Raw genomic sequence first — 13,485 nt, 5'->3', positions numbered from 1 at the left:
AAAGGTGTATGTTAGCTCAAAACACAGTAGTACAACTTTTTTTAGTAACACATTTTTTAATTCAAATTAACTATAGGTCAAAAATTCAAAGTTTCCAAAATCCATGTAAACAATCAACACAGTTAGAAAAACATTACAGCCTGCCCACTTCCCTGTAAGTGACAAATGTTAAAGAAAAGTAAATATACAAGATTTCTTGGAATTTTCCTTTGAGTACGTTATATAACAATAATGTAAACAGGCCGAGCACGGTGGCTTATGCCTGTAATGCCAGCACTTTGGAAGGCTGAGGTGGGTGGATCACGAGGTCAGGAGATCAAGACCATCCTGGCCAACACGGTGAAACCCCGTCTCTACTAAAAATACAAAAATTAGCTGGGTGTAGTGGCACATGCCTGTAATCCCAGCTACTCAGGAGGCTGAGGCAGAAGAATCGCTTGAACCAGGGAGTCGGAGGTTGCAGTGAGCTGAGATTGTGCCGCGCACTCCAGCCTGGCGACAGAGCGAGACTCCATCTCAAAAAAATAAATAAATAAAAGAATAACGAAAACAATATCTGAAAATACAATTATTTAGGGTAGTAGGTCAAAACAAGTACGTGGACGACAACCTTGTATACTCTTCCGTATCCACCTTTCCCTAAGATGGCAAGTTCTTCAAATTCATTTAAGTAACGTGAAGTTTGTGCTTCCAAGGCTACTTCCCTTGATCTGAAAGTTAAATACAAACAATCAATATTAAAACATGAGAGAATCAAAATGTTCTAGGATACCTCATGCTCACAGGATTACTAACCTCACAAACCTCATGTATCACTAAGCTGTGCTGATTTGGAAAGGATGGGCTAAAATGAAATTTTTCATCCCTATGAAGAAAACAAAATCAGGTGTTTTACCAGTAACGGGTATTCCAAGTAGAAATTATTACCGATGTTGTACAGCAGAAATCCTAAGAACCACTAACAGCCAGCAGTTGGTTAGCTAAGCTCAGAAATAAATTTACTGAAATTTCAGCTGGGCGTGGTGGCTCACGCCTGTAATCCCAGCACTTTGGGAGGCCGAGGAGGGCAGATCATGAGATCAGGAGTTCAAGACCAGCCTGGCCAACATGGTGAAACCCCGTCTCTAGTAATAATTCAAAAATTAGCCAGGTGTGGTGGTGGGTGCCTGTAATCCCAGCGACTCCGGAGGCTGACGCAGGAGAATTGCTTGAACCCAGGAGGCAGAGGTTGCAGTGAGCCGAGATTATGCCACTGCACTCCAGCCTGGGTGACAGAGCAAGACTCCGTCTCAAAAAAAAAAAAAAAATTACTGAAATTTCTTTTTTATGTATTTTTCTTCTAAGACAGGGTCTTGCTATGTTGCCCAGGCTAAATTGCAGTGGGTATTCACAGGTGTGATCCTGCTACTGAGCAGCACCAGAGTACTGACCTGCTCTGTTTCCAACCTGGGCTAGTTCACTCCTCCTTAGGCAACCTGGTGGTCCCTTGCTCCTGGGAGATCAAGGTCACCATACTGATGCCAGACTTAATGCGGACACCAGACTGGCATAGTGCACTACAGCCCAGGACTCCCGGGCTCAAGCAATCATCTTGCCTCAGCCTCCCAAGTAGCTGGGACTGGGTATGCACCACCATATGCAGCTACTTAAATTTCTTAATGATGCAGACCAATTAGATTTTTTTTTTAATGTAGAGTGCTTTATCAAGATATAATTCACATACTGTCAAATTCACCTCTCTCAAATGTACAATTCAGTGGTTTTTAGTACATAAAGTTGTGCAACCATCACCGCTACCTAATTTCAGAATATTTTCATCACCCCCAAAATAAACCCTATATCCATTAGCTTTCACTCCCCATCCTTCCCTTACCCCACTCCCTGAAAACCACTATTTACGTCTCTATGGATTCACCTACTCTGGATATTTCATAGAAATGAAATCACACAGTATGTGGCCTTTTATGACTGGCTGTTTTTACTTAGGATGTTTTCAAGATTCATCCATATTGTAGCATGAATCAGTACTTCATTCCTTTTAATAGCTGAATAACACTTTATTGCAGGGAGAGACCACATGCTTATCTATTCATGGGCTGATGAATATTTAGGTCAGACCAGTTAGATTTTAAACTAGTATTTAAACTAGCCAGAATTCAATGGTCCCCCTAACAGAGCCTGGGTATCAGGAATCTGAATTAACAGTGTGACCATGGAATCCACACTCAGTGGTGAGAGGCAGAGGATCAAAGTGGAGGGAATAAGAACCAAAGCAAGTCTCAGAGCAGTACTTAATTGCTGAGAACAAAGTTTTTAATGTTCATAAACAATACTAACGATATTATGTTTTAACCTCAAATCAGTATTTTCTTAATTTTGATTTCTTTTCAATAGTCTGCATAATCAAGAAAGTTTTTCACACATACCTGATTTTCTGGATATGAGAAATATCCTCACAAGGATCCTACAATTAAAAAATTGTTTTTAAAAAGCATTTTGAAAACTTGCATGGAATAAAGAATCTATCAAAATTCAATATCACATTAACAACCCCAAATGCATAAACAATATTTTAAAAACCACTGGCTTTTTCAGTATTACTTAAGAGTTTGCAACTGAAAATATTTCAAAGCTGAGAACAGACCAGCAAGCAGACAAGACTGATGTCACCTTCAAAATCCATGCAGGAGCTCCCCACCCCTCCTGCCTGCCCACCTCTCTCGCGTGTATGGTGGCACCTGGCACCCTGCTTCTGCCCATGCCCCCTCAGTCCATTCGCAACACAGCAGCCAGTGTGACCCCACTAAAATGTAAGTCAGATTGTGTCACTCCTCTAATCAAAATCCTGTACCACCTCCCATCTTACTAAGTAAAAACCATAAATTAGGTAGGGCGCGGTGGCTCACGCCTGTAATCCCAGCACTTGGGAGGCCGAGGCAGGCACATCACGAGGTCACGAGTTCGAGACCAGCCTGGCCAACATGAAGAAACCCTGTCTCTACTAAAAATACAAAAAATTAGTTGGGTGTGGTGGCAGGTGCCTGTAGTCCCAGCTACTTGGGAGGCTAAGGCAGGAGAATCCCTTGAACCTGGGAGGCAGAGGTTGCAATAAGCCAAGATTGCGCCACTGCACTCCAGCCCAGATGACAGTGCGAGACTCTGTCTCAAAACGAAACAAAACAAAACAAAAATAAATTGAAATTGTCTCAAGATCCCCGTCCATCTGTGCCCTCTCCTTTGCCTCTCCTCTCTTTTTTTTTTTTTTTTTTTTTTCAGGCAGGTTCTCACTCTGTTGCTCAGGCTGGAGTGCAGTGGCACAACCATGGCTCACTGCAGCCTTGAACTCCTGGCCTCAAATGATCCATGTCAGCCTCCCAAAGTGCTGGGATTAAGGCATGAGCCACCCCACCATGCCTGGCCTAGAGTTTATACTTTTAAAAGCTTGTTTTATAATCAGAATTTCACGGTGCTTTAAAATATAATTATCTTAAAATTAAAGTATATTTTTGTCATACCCAAAGTATATTTTTTAGAGCTTACCTGACGAACTCTCTCTTTAGCAGACCTCATTAAGTGAGTAATAGCTCTGTTGTGATGTAGTCTCAATGAGCTAAACTCGTCACTACAAGTGAAAGAAGACAGCAGCCCCATTTTGATAAAGGTCTGGCAAAGTACTATAAAAAGAATATGAAAAACTATTATTAGAAATGTCTTTAATAAAATGGCAATTTTAAAGTGTACACAGAGAATAATGTGTAATAATAGCAATATATACAAAAACCTCAATAGGAAAAATACTATATAAACACGTTAAACTTGGAGAATGTTCTCTAGAATAACGTAAAAGAAATTTTTTTTTTGAGACAGAGAGTGCAGTGACAACTATCTTGGCTCACTGTAACCTCCACCTCCCGGGTTCAAGTGATTCTTCTGCCTCAACCTCCCAAGTAGCTGGGATTACAGGCGTGTGCCACCATGCCCAGCTGATTTTTCTATTTTTAGTAAAGACGGGGTTTCGCCACATTGGCCAGGCTGGTCTCGAACTCCTGGCCTCAAGTGATCTGCCCAACTCCACCTCCCAAAGTGCTAGGATTACAGGCGTGAGCCACCAGGCCCAGCCCTTAGATAAATTTTTTTAAAAAGCGAAGAAACTTGGGGAATGATTCTCTAAAAGAGAAGGAGCAACTAGTACACTCATTCATGAAAAGCACAACTATAATTACTTCTCTTTTTTTTTTTTTTGAGATGGAGTCTCACTCTGTCACGCAGGCTAGAGTGCACTGGTGCGGTCTCGGTTCACTGCAAGCTCTGCCTCCCGGGTTCATGCCATTCTCCTGCCTCAGCCTCCTGAGTAGCTGGGACTATAGGCGCCTGCCACCACGCCCAGCTAATTTTTTTGTATTTTTAGTAGAGAAGGGGTTTCACCGTGTTAGCCAGGATGGTCTCGATCTCCTGACCTCGTGATCCACCCACCTCGGCCTCCCAAAGTGCTGGGATTACAGGCATGAGCCACCGCGCCCAGCCTATAATTACTTCTCTTACCCTGTACAGTCACTTGTTTACCAAGACTAGTCAGTAAAGTACTAAGCTGTTTCTAAAAAAAGGGCAAACAAAAAAAAGAGTAAACAAACTCTTCTGACATTCCACACATTACCCTTTGCTGTTAGGCAGTAAGAGAAGAATAAGAGCAGGAGGGCAAACATATGATGAGAACTTACAACAAAAGTGACCATTCATCGTCACGAAATACCTTTAACCAACATACAAAGAGCCCATGGTACACGTGTGTAAACCAAATGTCAAGCTCCTTAGAAAAAGTAAGTTTCCACAAAGGTGCCTTGGCTCCTACTCATTCAATGAGGACTTTTTTTTTTTTTTTTTTTGAGACAGAGTCTCGCTCTGTCACCCAGGCTGGAGTGCAATGGCACGATCTCGGCTCACTGCAACCTCCACCTCCAGGGTTCATGCGATTTTCCTGCCTCAGTCGCCTGAGTAGCTGGGATTACAGGTGCACACCACCACGCCTGGCTAATTTTTTTTTTTTTTTTGAGACAGAGTCTCACCCTATTGCCCAAATTGGAGGGCAGTGGAGCGATCTCGGATCACTGCAACCTCCGCCTCCTGGATTCTAGGGATTCTCATGCCTCACCCTCCCAAGTAGCTGGGATTACAGGTGCCCGCCAACACACCTGGCTAATTTTTGTATTTTTAGTAGAGATGGGGTTTCACCATGTTGGCCAGGCTGGTCTCGAACACCTGACCTCATGACCCACCCACCTCAGCCTCCCAAAGTGCTAGGATTACAGGCGTGAGCCACCGTGCCCCACCAAGGATATTCTTTCTGCATCAAAAACTCTACAGTTATGAAAGCCACATTTGTTGCTAAAAAAAAGAAAAAAGAAAAAGAAAACTCTCCATTTAGATTATCAACTCACTGATTACATCAAAAACATTTATTTAAATAACCTTGTTTTAAACTTCAGTCATCTAGACTGGGCACAGTGGCTCACACCTGTAATCCCAGAACTTTGGGAGGCCGAGGCCGGTGGATCACGAGGTCACGAGATCAAGGCCATCCTGGCTAACACAGTGAAACTCCGTCTCTACTAAAAATACAAAAAATTAGCCGGGCGTGGTGGTGGGTGCCTGTAGTCCCAGCTACTTGGGAGGCTGAGGCAAGAGAATCGCTTGAACCCAGAAGGTGGAGGTTGCAGTGAGCCAAGATCGCACTACCGCACTCCAGCCTGGGCGACAGAGCAAGACTCCTTATCAAAAAAACAAAAAGTCATCTAAAGAGGCAGTATATAAGGAATTCAAAATTATCTTAAAATCAGTAAAATTCACAGGATTGCTTTAATTATGTACAAGATTACTGTATTTTTCTAATCTGCTTCTCTATTTGATGAGACTAATACAATAATTCCCAGGCACCAATGCTTCGGAACCTAAGGAATACACTTCCTTCTGTTCACCCCACCTCCCACCACATATGCCACTGCTTGGAATGCAGAGTGTATTATTTGCTTTATTCAAGAAGCAGCAGGTGTACAATGTACAGATATTTGTACCATTTTTCATGTCCCGTCAAGTTTATCAAAATGATAATGTATCTTTAACTAAAAACGCATTCAGTTTTAAGACCACATAAAAGTATCTATAAGTTTGAGACTGTTTTGGTAAAAAAAAAAAAAAAAAAAAAAGAACCTCAGAATCTCTGGATGGAACTATTCTTTTTTTTTTTTTCTCTAGAGGCAGAGTCTTACTATGTCACCCAGACTGGAGCACACTGGTTACTCACAGGAGTGATCAAAGCACACTGAAGGCCGAGGCGGGTGGATCACCAGGTCAGGAGTTTGAGACCAGCCTAAACAACATGGTGAAACCCCGTCTCTGTTAAAAATACAAAAATTACCCGGGCATGGTGGCACGTGCCTACCCCAGCTACTCGGGAGGGTAAGGCAGGAGAATCACTTGAACCCGGGGGGCGGAGATTGCAGTGAGCGGAAATCGCGCCAATGCACTCCAGCCTGGGCAACAGAGTGAGACTTCATCTCGAGGAAAAAAAAAATTGTGAGCATTATCATAGTATAGACGCAAAAGAATTATATTTCATTTATTCAATTTTATGCAATTACGGGATCCACAGTTATATTCGTAAGGAATTACTCAAAGAAAAATGTAAGCTGAATTGAAGTAGGGAAATCATTAATATTTATTTCACTCCAATTTTTGTATACCAGCTGCTTTCCAGACTCACAGCATTAAACAACATATTTTTATTTTGTATTTTTAATTTTTGTGAGTACATGGTAGATGTATATATTTATGGGGGTACATGAGATATTTTGATACAGACATGTGATGTGTAATAATCACATCAGGATAAATGGGGTATCCATCATCTAAAGCATTTATCCCTTCTTTGTGTTACAAACAATCCAATTATATTCTTTTCGTTATTTTTATTTTGTTGAGACTGAGTCTTGCTCTGTCGCCAGGCTGGTGTGCAATGGCGCGATCTCAGCTCACTGCAACCTCCGCCTCCCAGGTTCAAATGATTTTCCAGCCTCAGCCTCCCAAATTACAGCTGGGATTACAGGTGCCCGCCACCATGCCCAGCTAATTTTTGTATTTTTAGTAGAGACAGGGTTTCACCATGTTAGCCAGGATGGTCTCGATCTCTTGACCTCATGATCCACCCGCCTCAGTCTCCCAAAGTGCTGGGATTACAGGCGTGAGCCACCGCGCACAGCCCATTCTTTCTTTTTTTTTTTGAGATGGAGTTTCGCTCTTGTTGCCCAGGCTGGAGTGCAGTTGCGTGATCTCGGCTCACTGCAACCTCCGCCACCCGGGTTCAAGCAATTCTCCTAACTCAGCCTCCCAAGTAGCTGAGATTACAGCCATGTGCCATCACGCCTGGGTAGTTTTGCATTTTTTTTTAATAGAGATGGGATTTCACCATGTTGGTCAGGCTGGTCTCAAACTCCTGACCTCAAGTGATTCACCCACCTTGGCCTCCCAAAGTGCTGGGATTACAGGCATGAGCCACTGCGCCTGGCCATCTTTTTGTTATTTTTTAAATGCACAATAAGTTATTGTTGACTGTAGTCACTCTGCTGTGCTATCAAATACTAGATCCAATTTATTCTAACTATATTTTTGTACCCATTAACCATCCTCCACTATCCTCCCAGCCTCTGGGAACCATCATTCTACTCTATCTCCATTAGTTCAATTGTTTTAATTTTTACCTCCCATGAATAAGTGAGAACAGCAACACAGTATTTTTACAAGCTTTATTTATTTATTTATTTTTGAGACGGTCTCACTCTTTCACCCAGGCTGGAGTGCAGTGGCGCTATCTCGGCTCACTGCAACCTCCACCTCCCCAGTTCAACTGATTCTCCGCCTCAGCCTCCCGAGTAGCTGGGGTTACAGGCGACTGCCACAACACCCAGCTAATTTCCATATTTTGAGTAAAGAGGGGGTTTCATCATGTTAGCCAAACTGATCTCGATCTCCTGACCTCGGGTGATCCGCCCACCTCAGCCTCCCAAAGTGCTGGGATTACAGGCATGAACCACGGAGCCCAGCCTTTACAAGCTTTATTTAGCAAGATTCATTTATTCTTACTTACACTTAAACACCTGTCTTGAACGAAGTGGGTTTGGTTCATGCACATGGCTCAAGTGCTCCAGCAAAGAAACCAGCAAGAGTTGGTTTGCAACTGCAAAAGGGAAGGTTGGCTGTTGTAGGGGTTCTTTTAACACCTGGAGTTCTGCTGGAACATCAGATTCTAAAAATTAAAAAGGAAAATATTTTTAAATTCATGGTAAACCTGTCTCATAATGACAAAACCGTATATTCTAATTAATGAAACATGAAATATTTAAATGTAAGCAGATAAAAACCGAAAGAATAGTTATGCTGAGTTGGGTTAATCAAGAAAGGCTTTCTGGAAGTGAATCTGGAGCTGAATCCTGGAAGCTGGAGGATCAGCAGAAAGATGCCGTGAGACAGAGGAGAAACAGTTTTCTGATGTGTCCAATAGTACAAATAAATCAATACGCAAGGAAGTGGGACTAGGATGGCTTCCTTCCTTTGAGAAGACAGCCAAGACCCAGGCATAAAGAAAGAACTTAGGCAGAGGATGGCCGGGCGCAGTTGTTCATGCCTGTAATCCCCGCACTTTGGGAGGCTGAGGCCAGTGGATCACCTGAGGTCAGGAGTTTGAGACCAGCCTGACCAACATGGAGCAACCCCATCTCTGCTAAAAATACAAAATTAGCTGGGCAGAGGTGGCGGGCGCCTGTAATCCCAGCTACTCAGGAGGCTGAGGCAGGAAAATCGCTTGAACCTGGGAGGCAGAGGTTGTGGTGAGCCGAGATCAACCATTGCATGCCAGCCTTGGCAACAAGAGCAAAACTCCGTCTCAAAAAAAAAAAAAAAAAAAAAGAAGTTGGGCAGATGACAGAGGGAAAGATAGGAAAAACGGAAACTTTTCTCGATGAGCGTGTGCTACTTATCTACATGTACAATCTCCTTCAATGCTCAAAAAATAATATAAGGTAAGTGTTTATCCCCATTTTACAGATGAAAACACCAATCTCAGAGAGGCTGAGGAACCAGTGAACAAGGCAGATCAGACTGACTCCCGAACCCCATCCTCTTTGCACTGTATGAGACCATGCAGACAGAGGAGTTGGCACTAAGGCTGAAGGTCGTTAAGTTCTCACTTACTGTTTATTTAAGACATTACTAAACAGGCAAAAAAAAAAAAAAAAAAAACAACTAGCTGGGCACAGTGGCTCATGCCTGTAATCCCAGCACTCTGAGAGGCCGAGGCAGGCAGATCACCTAAGGTCAGGAGTTCAAGACCAGCCTGGCCAACATGGAGAAACCCTGTCTCTACAAAACAACAAAATTAGCCAGGCGTGGTGGCGCGTGCCTGTAATCAATCCTAGCCACTCAGGAGGCTGAGGGAGAAGAATCCCTTAAACCCAGGAGGCAGAGGTTGCGATGAGCTGAGATCGTGCCATTGCACTCCAGCCTGGGCAACAAAGTGAAACTCTGCCTCAAAAAAAAAAAAAAAAAAAAAAAAAAAAAAAACTAGCTGGGTGTGGTGGCTCACATCTGTAATTCCAGCACTTAGAGAGGCCGAGGCAAGCAGATCACCTGAGGTCAGGAGCTCAGGACCAGCCTGGCCAACATGGTGAAACGCCGTCTCTACTAAAAATACAAAAATTAGGTGAGCGTGGTGGTGTGTACCTGTGATCCCAGCTACTCAGGAGGCTGAGGCAGGAGAATCGCTTGAACCCAGGAGGTGGAGGTTGCAGTGAGCCAAGATCCAGCCATTGCACTCCAGCCCGGGCAACGGTGTGAGACTCAGTCTCAAAAAAAAAAAAAAAGGCCGGGTATGGTGGCTCACGCCTCTAATCCCAGCACTTTGGGAGGCCGAGGCAGGTGGATCACAAGGTCAGGAGTTCAAGACCGGCCTGGCCAAGATGGTGAAACCCCGTCTGTACCAAAAATACAAGAAATTAGCTGGGTGTGGTGGCAGACGCCTGTAATCCCAGCTACTCCGGAGGCTGAGGCAGAGAACTGCTTAAACCTGGAGGGGCGGAGGTTGCAGTGAGCCAAGATCGCGCGACTGCACTCCAGCCTGGGCAACAGAGGGAGACTCCATCTCAACAACAACAACAACAACAAAAATATATATATATATATATGTATATATATATATACATATATACACATATATATATGTACATATATACATATATATACACATATATATGTACATATATATACACATATATATGTACATATATATATATACACATATATATGTACATATATATATACACATATATATGTACATATATATATACACACATATATATATGTACATATATATATACACACATATATATATGTACATATATATATACACATATATATATATGTACATATATATATACATATACATAAACTCTGTCTGGACATTCTGGGCCTCTTTGGAAGAAAAGGCCATATGTCAGCACAACAGTATTATCAGTAACCCAGGAAAAGAAAAATTTTAAAAGCTTATCTAAGATCACTCCCTTCAAAAATAATCTTTAGTTTGCAGAAACCCTTATCACAATGTTACAGAAAAGACACACTTGCATGTTTACAGCGGGGACTTTTCCTATGACATAACACTTTCTATATTACTGAGCTATAATATACCACCTTATATGTGGGGAAAAAGTTATTTGTCCATTAAAAAATAGTTTTTTAAAATTTTCTTCTGTTAATAGCCTACTGGAATTACTACCACACTCTGCTTTTGTTTCTCTTTCTGGTCAAAAATCATAGGCTTGGCTGGGCACAGTGGCTCACGCCTACAATCCTAGCACTTTGGGAAGCTGAGGCAGGAGGATCCGTTGAACCCAGGAGTTTGAGACCAGACTGGGCAACAAAAGGAGACCCCATCTCTTTTTTTTTTTTTTTTTTTGAGACAGAGTCTCACTCTGTTGCCCAGGCTGGAGTGCAGTGGCACGATCTCAGCTCACTGCAACCTCTGCCTCCCGGACGACCCCATCTCTTTAAGAAAAAAAAAAAAAAATTATAGGTAGTATTAAGGATAAAAATGCAACAACATTTCCATGTATTAATTCCATTTGAATCAATCAAAACCATTTCAACTCGGTTTGCACCTTTATTTTTTCTCATATGCTTTCTCTTACAGGAATAATTTGTACCTTTAAATCAACTGCAACACATTTTTTTGTTTGTTTCATGCTTCAAATCAAAGTGTATTCTCTGCAGTCATTCTATTGGAATTACCATATAGTTAAAACCTCCCTGAATCGTGCTCACTTCAGCAGCACATATACTAAAAACTGGAACGACACAGAGATTAGCACAGCTCCCGCACAAGAATGAAACACAAATTCCTGAAGTATTCCATAAAAAAAAAAGAAAGAAAGGAAAAAAAAAAAACCTGAATCAATGTTGTTGTTGTTGTTGTTTTTCCTCTGTCTCCCAGGCTGGAGTACAGTGGTGCGATCTCGGCTCACTACAACCTCTGCCTCCTGGGTTCAAGCAAGCGATTCTCCTGCCTCAGCCTCGAAAGTAGCTGGGATTACAGGCGACTGCCACCACGCCCAGCTAATTTGTATTTTTAGTAGAGAGGGGGTTTCACCATGTTGACCAGGCTGGTGTTGAACTCCTGACCTCAGGTGATCCACCCACCTCAGCCTTCCAAAGTGCTGGATTACAGGCGTGACCCCACTGGGCCAATGTATTCATTCTTAATAGCACAATTTAATTTTTAATATTGCTAAAACACCTGGCAGCAACTAAAGACTCTATTTCACTTTCATCAAAATTGTGGACTCTTTCACCTAGTTAGAGTCAATGTTTTAAGCATCTCTTACTCTATGCTAAGTAACTTAGCTACCCCGTATCTCCTAGTAAACAAAAGCCTCAAGAAAACTTGGGGGCTGAGAGTGGTGGCTCACATCTATAATCCCAGCATTTTGGAAGGCCGAGGCGGGAGAATCGCTTGAGGCCAGGCGTTCGAGACCAGCCTGGGAAACACAGCAAGACCCCATCTCTGCAAAAAAAAAATTAAAAAATTAGCTGGGCATAGTGGTGTGCACCCGTGGTCCCAGCTACTCGGGAGGCTAAGGCTGGAGGATCACTTGAGCCCAGGAGTTGGAGGATGCAATGAGCTATGATTGTGCCACTGCACTCCAGCCTGGGTGACACAGCAAGCCTGTCTTCAAAAAAAAACTTGGGCCTTTTTATTAAACCAAAGACGTTTATTTATTTCCACGCTGCCTCACTATAAATCTTTAGTTCTCCTTCCAATGAAGCAAAAGACAAGAAAAGCTCCAATGAAGCAAAAGACAAGAAAAGCTACAAATTACAACTCTTAACCCAAACTATTCAGCGTATAGTTTGCAAAGTCTCCTTGCAGTAATGAAAGAAGATCGTTCTCAACCAATGACAAAACCCAGGGCATGGGGGCAAGACGGTGGCCTCGGGGATGTCCCCAGCCATCCGAAGGCCTCAGTCCCCAGAGAGGAAACCAAGGAACAGAAATGTAAACAAAGGAGCGCGAAGCAGACGTTCTTCTCAATAAATATTTACCTTACCCGACGGCCCGCCCGCCGCCCCCCCCCCACCCCGCACTGCGCGGCTGGGCCGCCGGTTCAACCCTGGAGGCAGCCAAAGTCGCCCAGGTCTTCAGGCAAACCTCAGGGCTGCCTATGCCGCCCAGAAACGCAGGTGGACAGAGAGAGCAGAGCGGCGACGCCGCGATCCGATCCCTCACCGTCATATTTGGGGTCCGGGCCCTCGGCGGGAAAGTCGATGGCCGGCGGCGCAGCCACAGCCCCAGCCCCGTCGCCCTCCTCTTCGCGCTTGCGGACCCCGGAGTTGCCCCCCTGCATCGCCGGCCGCGCGCGGGCCGCAGCCCAGCCCGCCGGCCAGCCCAGCACTGCCACACTCCGACGCTGCAGCTAGCGCCGTCCGACCCGGAAGTAACCCCTCACCAGACGGAAAACCAGCCTCGGCCACGCGCGCACCTTCACTGGGGGGCGGGGCTGTAGCAGACTCCGCCCTTTATCAGACAAGAAGAGTTGGGCGTGTCTGGCGCCGGCGCACCCCCGGCGCATGCGCTCTGGTGGGCTCATCTACCGGCGGCTGGGTTTCAGGGGCGCCCAGGTGAACCCTGGCCTAGTTCCCAGCTACCCCAGAAGGGTCTTAGCGCTCACGTCTCACGCCCAGACTCGAGTATCAGTGTAAGAATCAGGTGTCTGCAGAGACTAATCGAAACATATTTACCTTTTGTGGGTACAGCAATGACTTTGGTCATTTGTTTTCCAGGAAAAAAATTTTAAAAGCATTTTCAAAACCTGTCTCAAGGAGACCTGAACCTATTTTGGTCAACTGTTATGCCACAAAAAAACGGGAGATGCCGCCGGGCGCGGC

The 13,485-nt window shown here is 44.0% G+C and overlaps 1 protein-coding gene and 1 non-coding gene across 3 annotated transcripts in view; one reads left to right on the top strand and one right to left on the bottom strand.

The window, feature by feature from the left end:
* Positions 1–13,118, bottom strand: part of EIF2AK1 (eukaryotic translation initiation factor 2 alpha kinase 1) — a 35,707-nt gene extending 22,589 nt beyond the window's left edge. Inside the window, exons 1-5 of one of the 2 annotated variants that reach the window (XM_019030641.4) lie at positions 12,827–13,118; positions 8,138–8,296; positions 3,541–3,674; positions 2,427–2,464; positions 611–710 (exon numbers count right to left, since the gene is read on the bottom strand). In XM_019030641.4, coding sequence (XP_018886186.2) covers positions 611–710; positions 2,427–2,464; positions 3,541–3,674; positions 8,138–8,296; positions 12,827–12,944 — 549 coding nt within the window. In that variant the 5' untranslated portion in view covers positions 12,945–13,118. The remainder of the gene's footprint in view (positions 1–610; positions 711–2,426; positions 2,465–3,540; positions 3,675–8,137; positions 8,297–12,826) is intronic. The other variant, XM_019030643.4, reaches the window with a different exon arrangement.
* On the top strand, positions 11,357–11,461 carry LOC115935450 (U6 spliceosomal RNA). Its single transcript, XR_004071079.1, has one exon. It is a non-coding gene; the product is annotated as a U6 spliceosomal RNA (small nuclear RNA).
* Positions 13,119–13,485: the final 367 nt, after the last annotated feature.

Source organism: Gorilla gorilla, chromosome 6 (genome assembly GCF_029281585.2).
Source record: "Gorilla gorilla gorilla isolate KB3781 chromosome 6, NHGRI_mGorGor1-v2.1_pri, whole genome shotgun sequence".
Lineage (NCBI taxonomy): Eukaryota > Metazoa > Chordata > Mammalia > Primates > Hominidae > Gorilla > Gorilla gorilla.
Note: the sequence above shows the minus strand (reverse complement) of the source record. Positions and strands in the feature narration are given on the sequence as shown.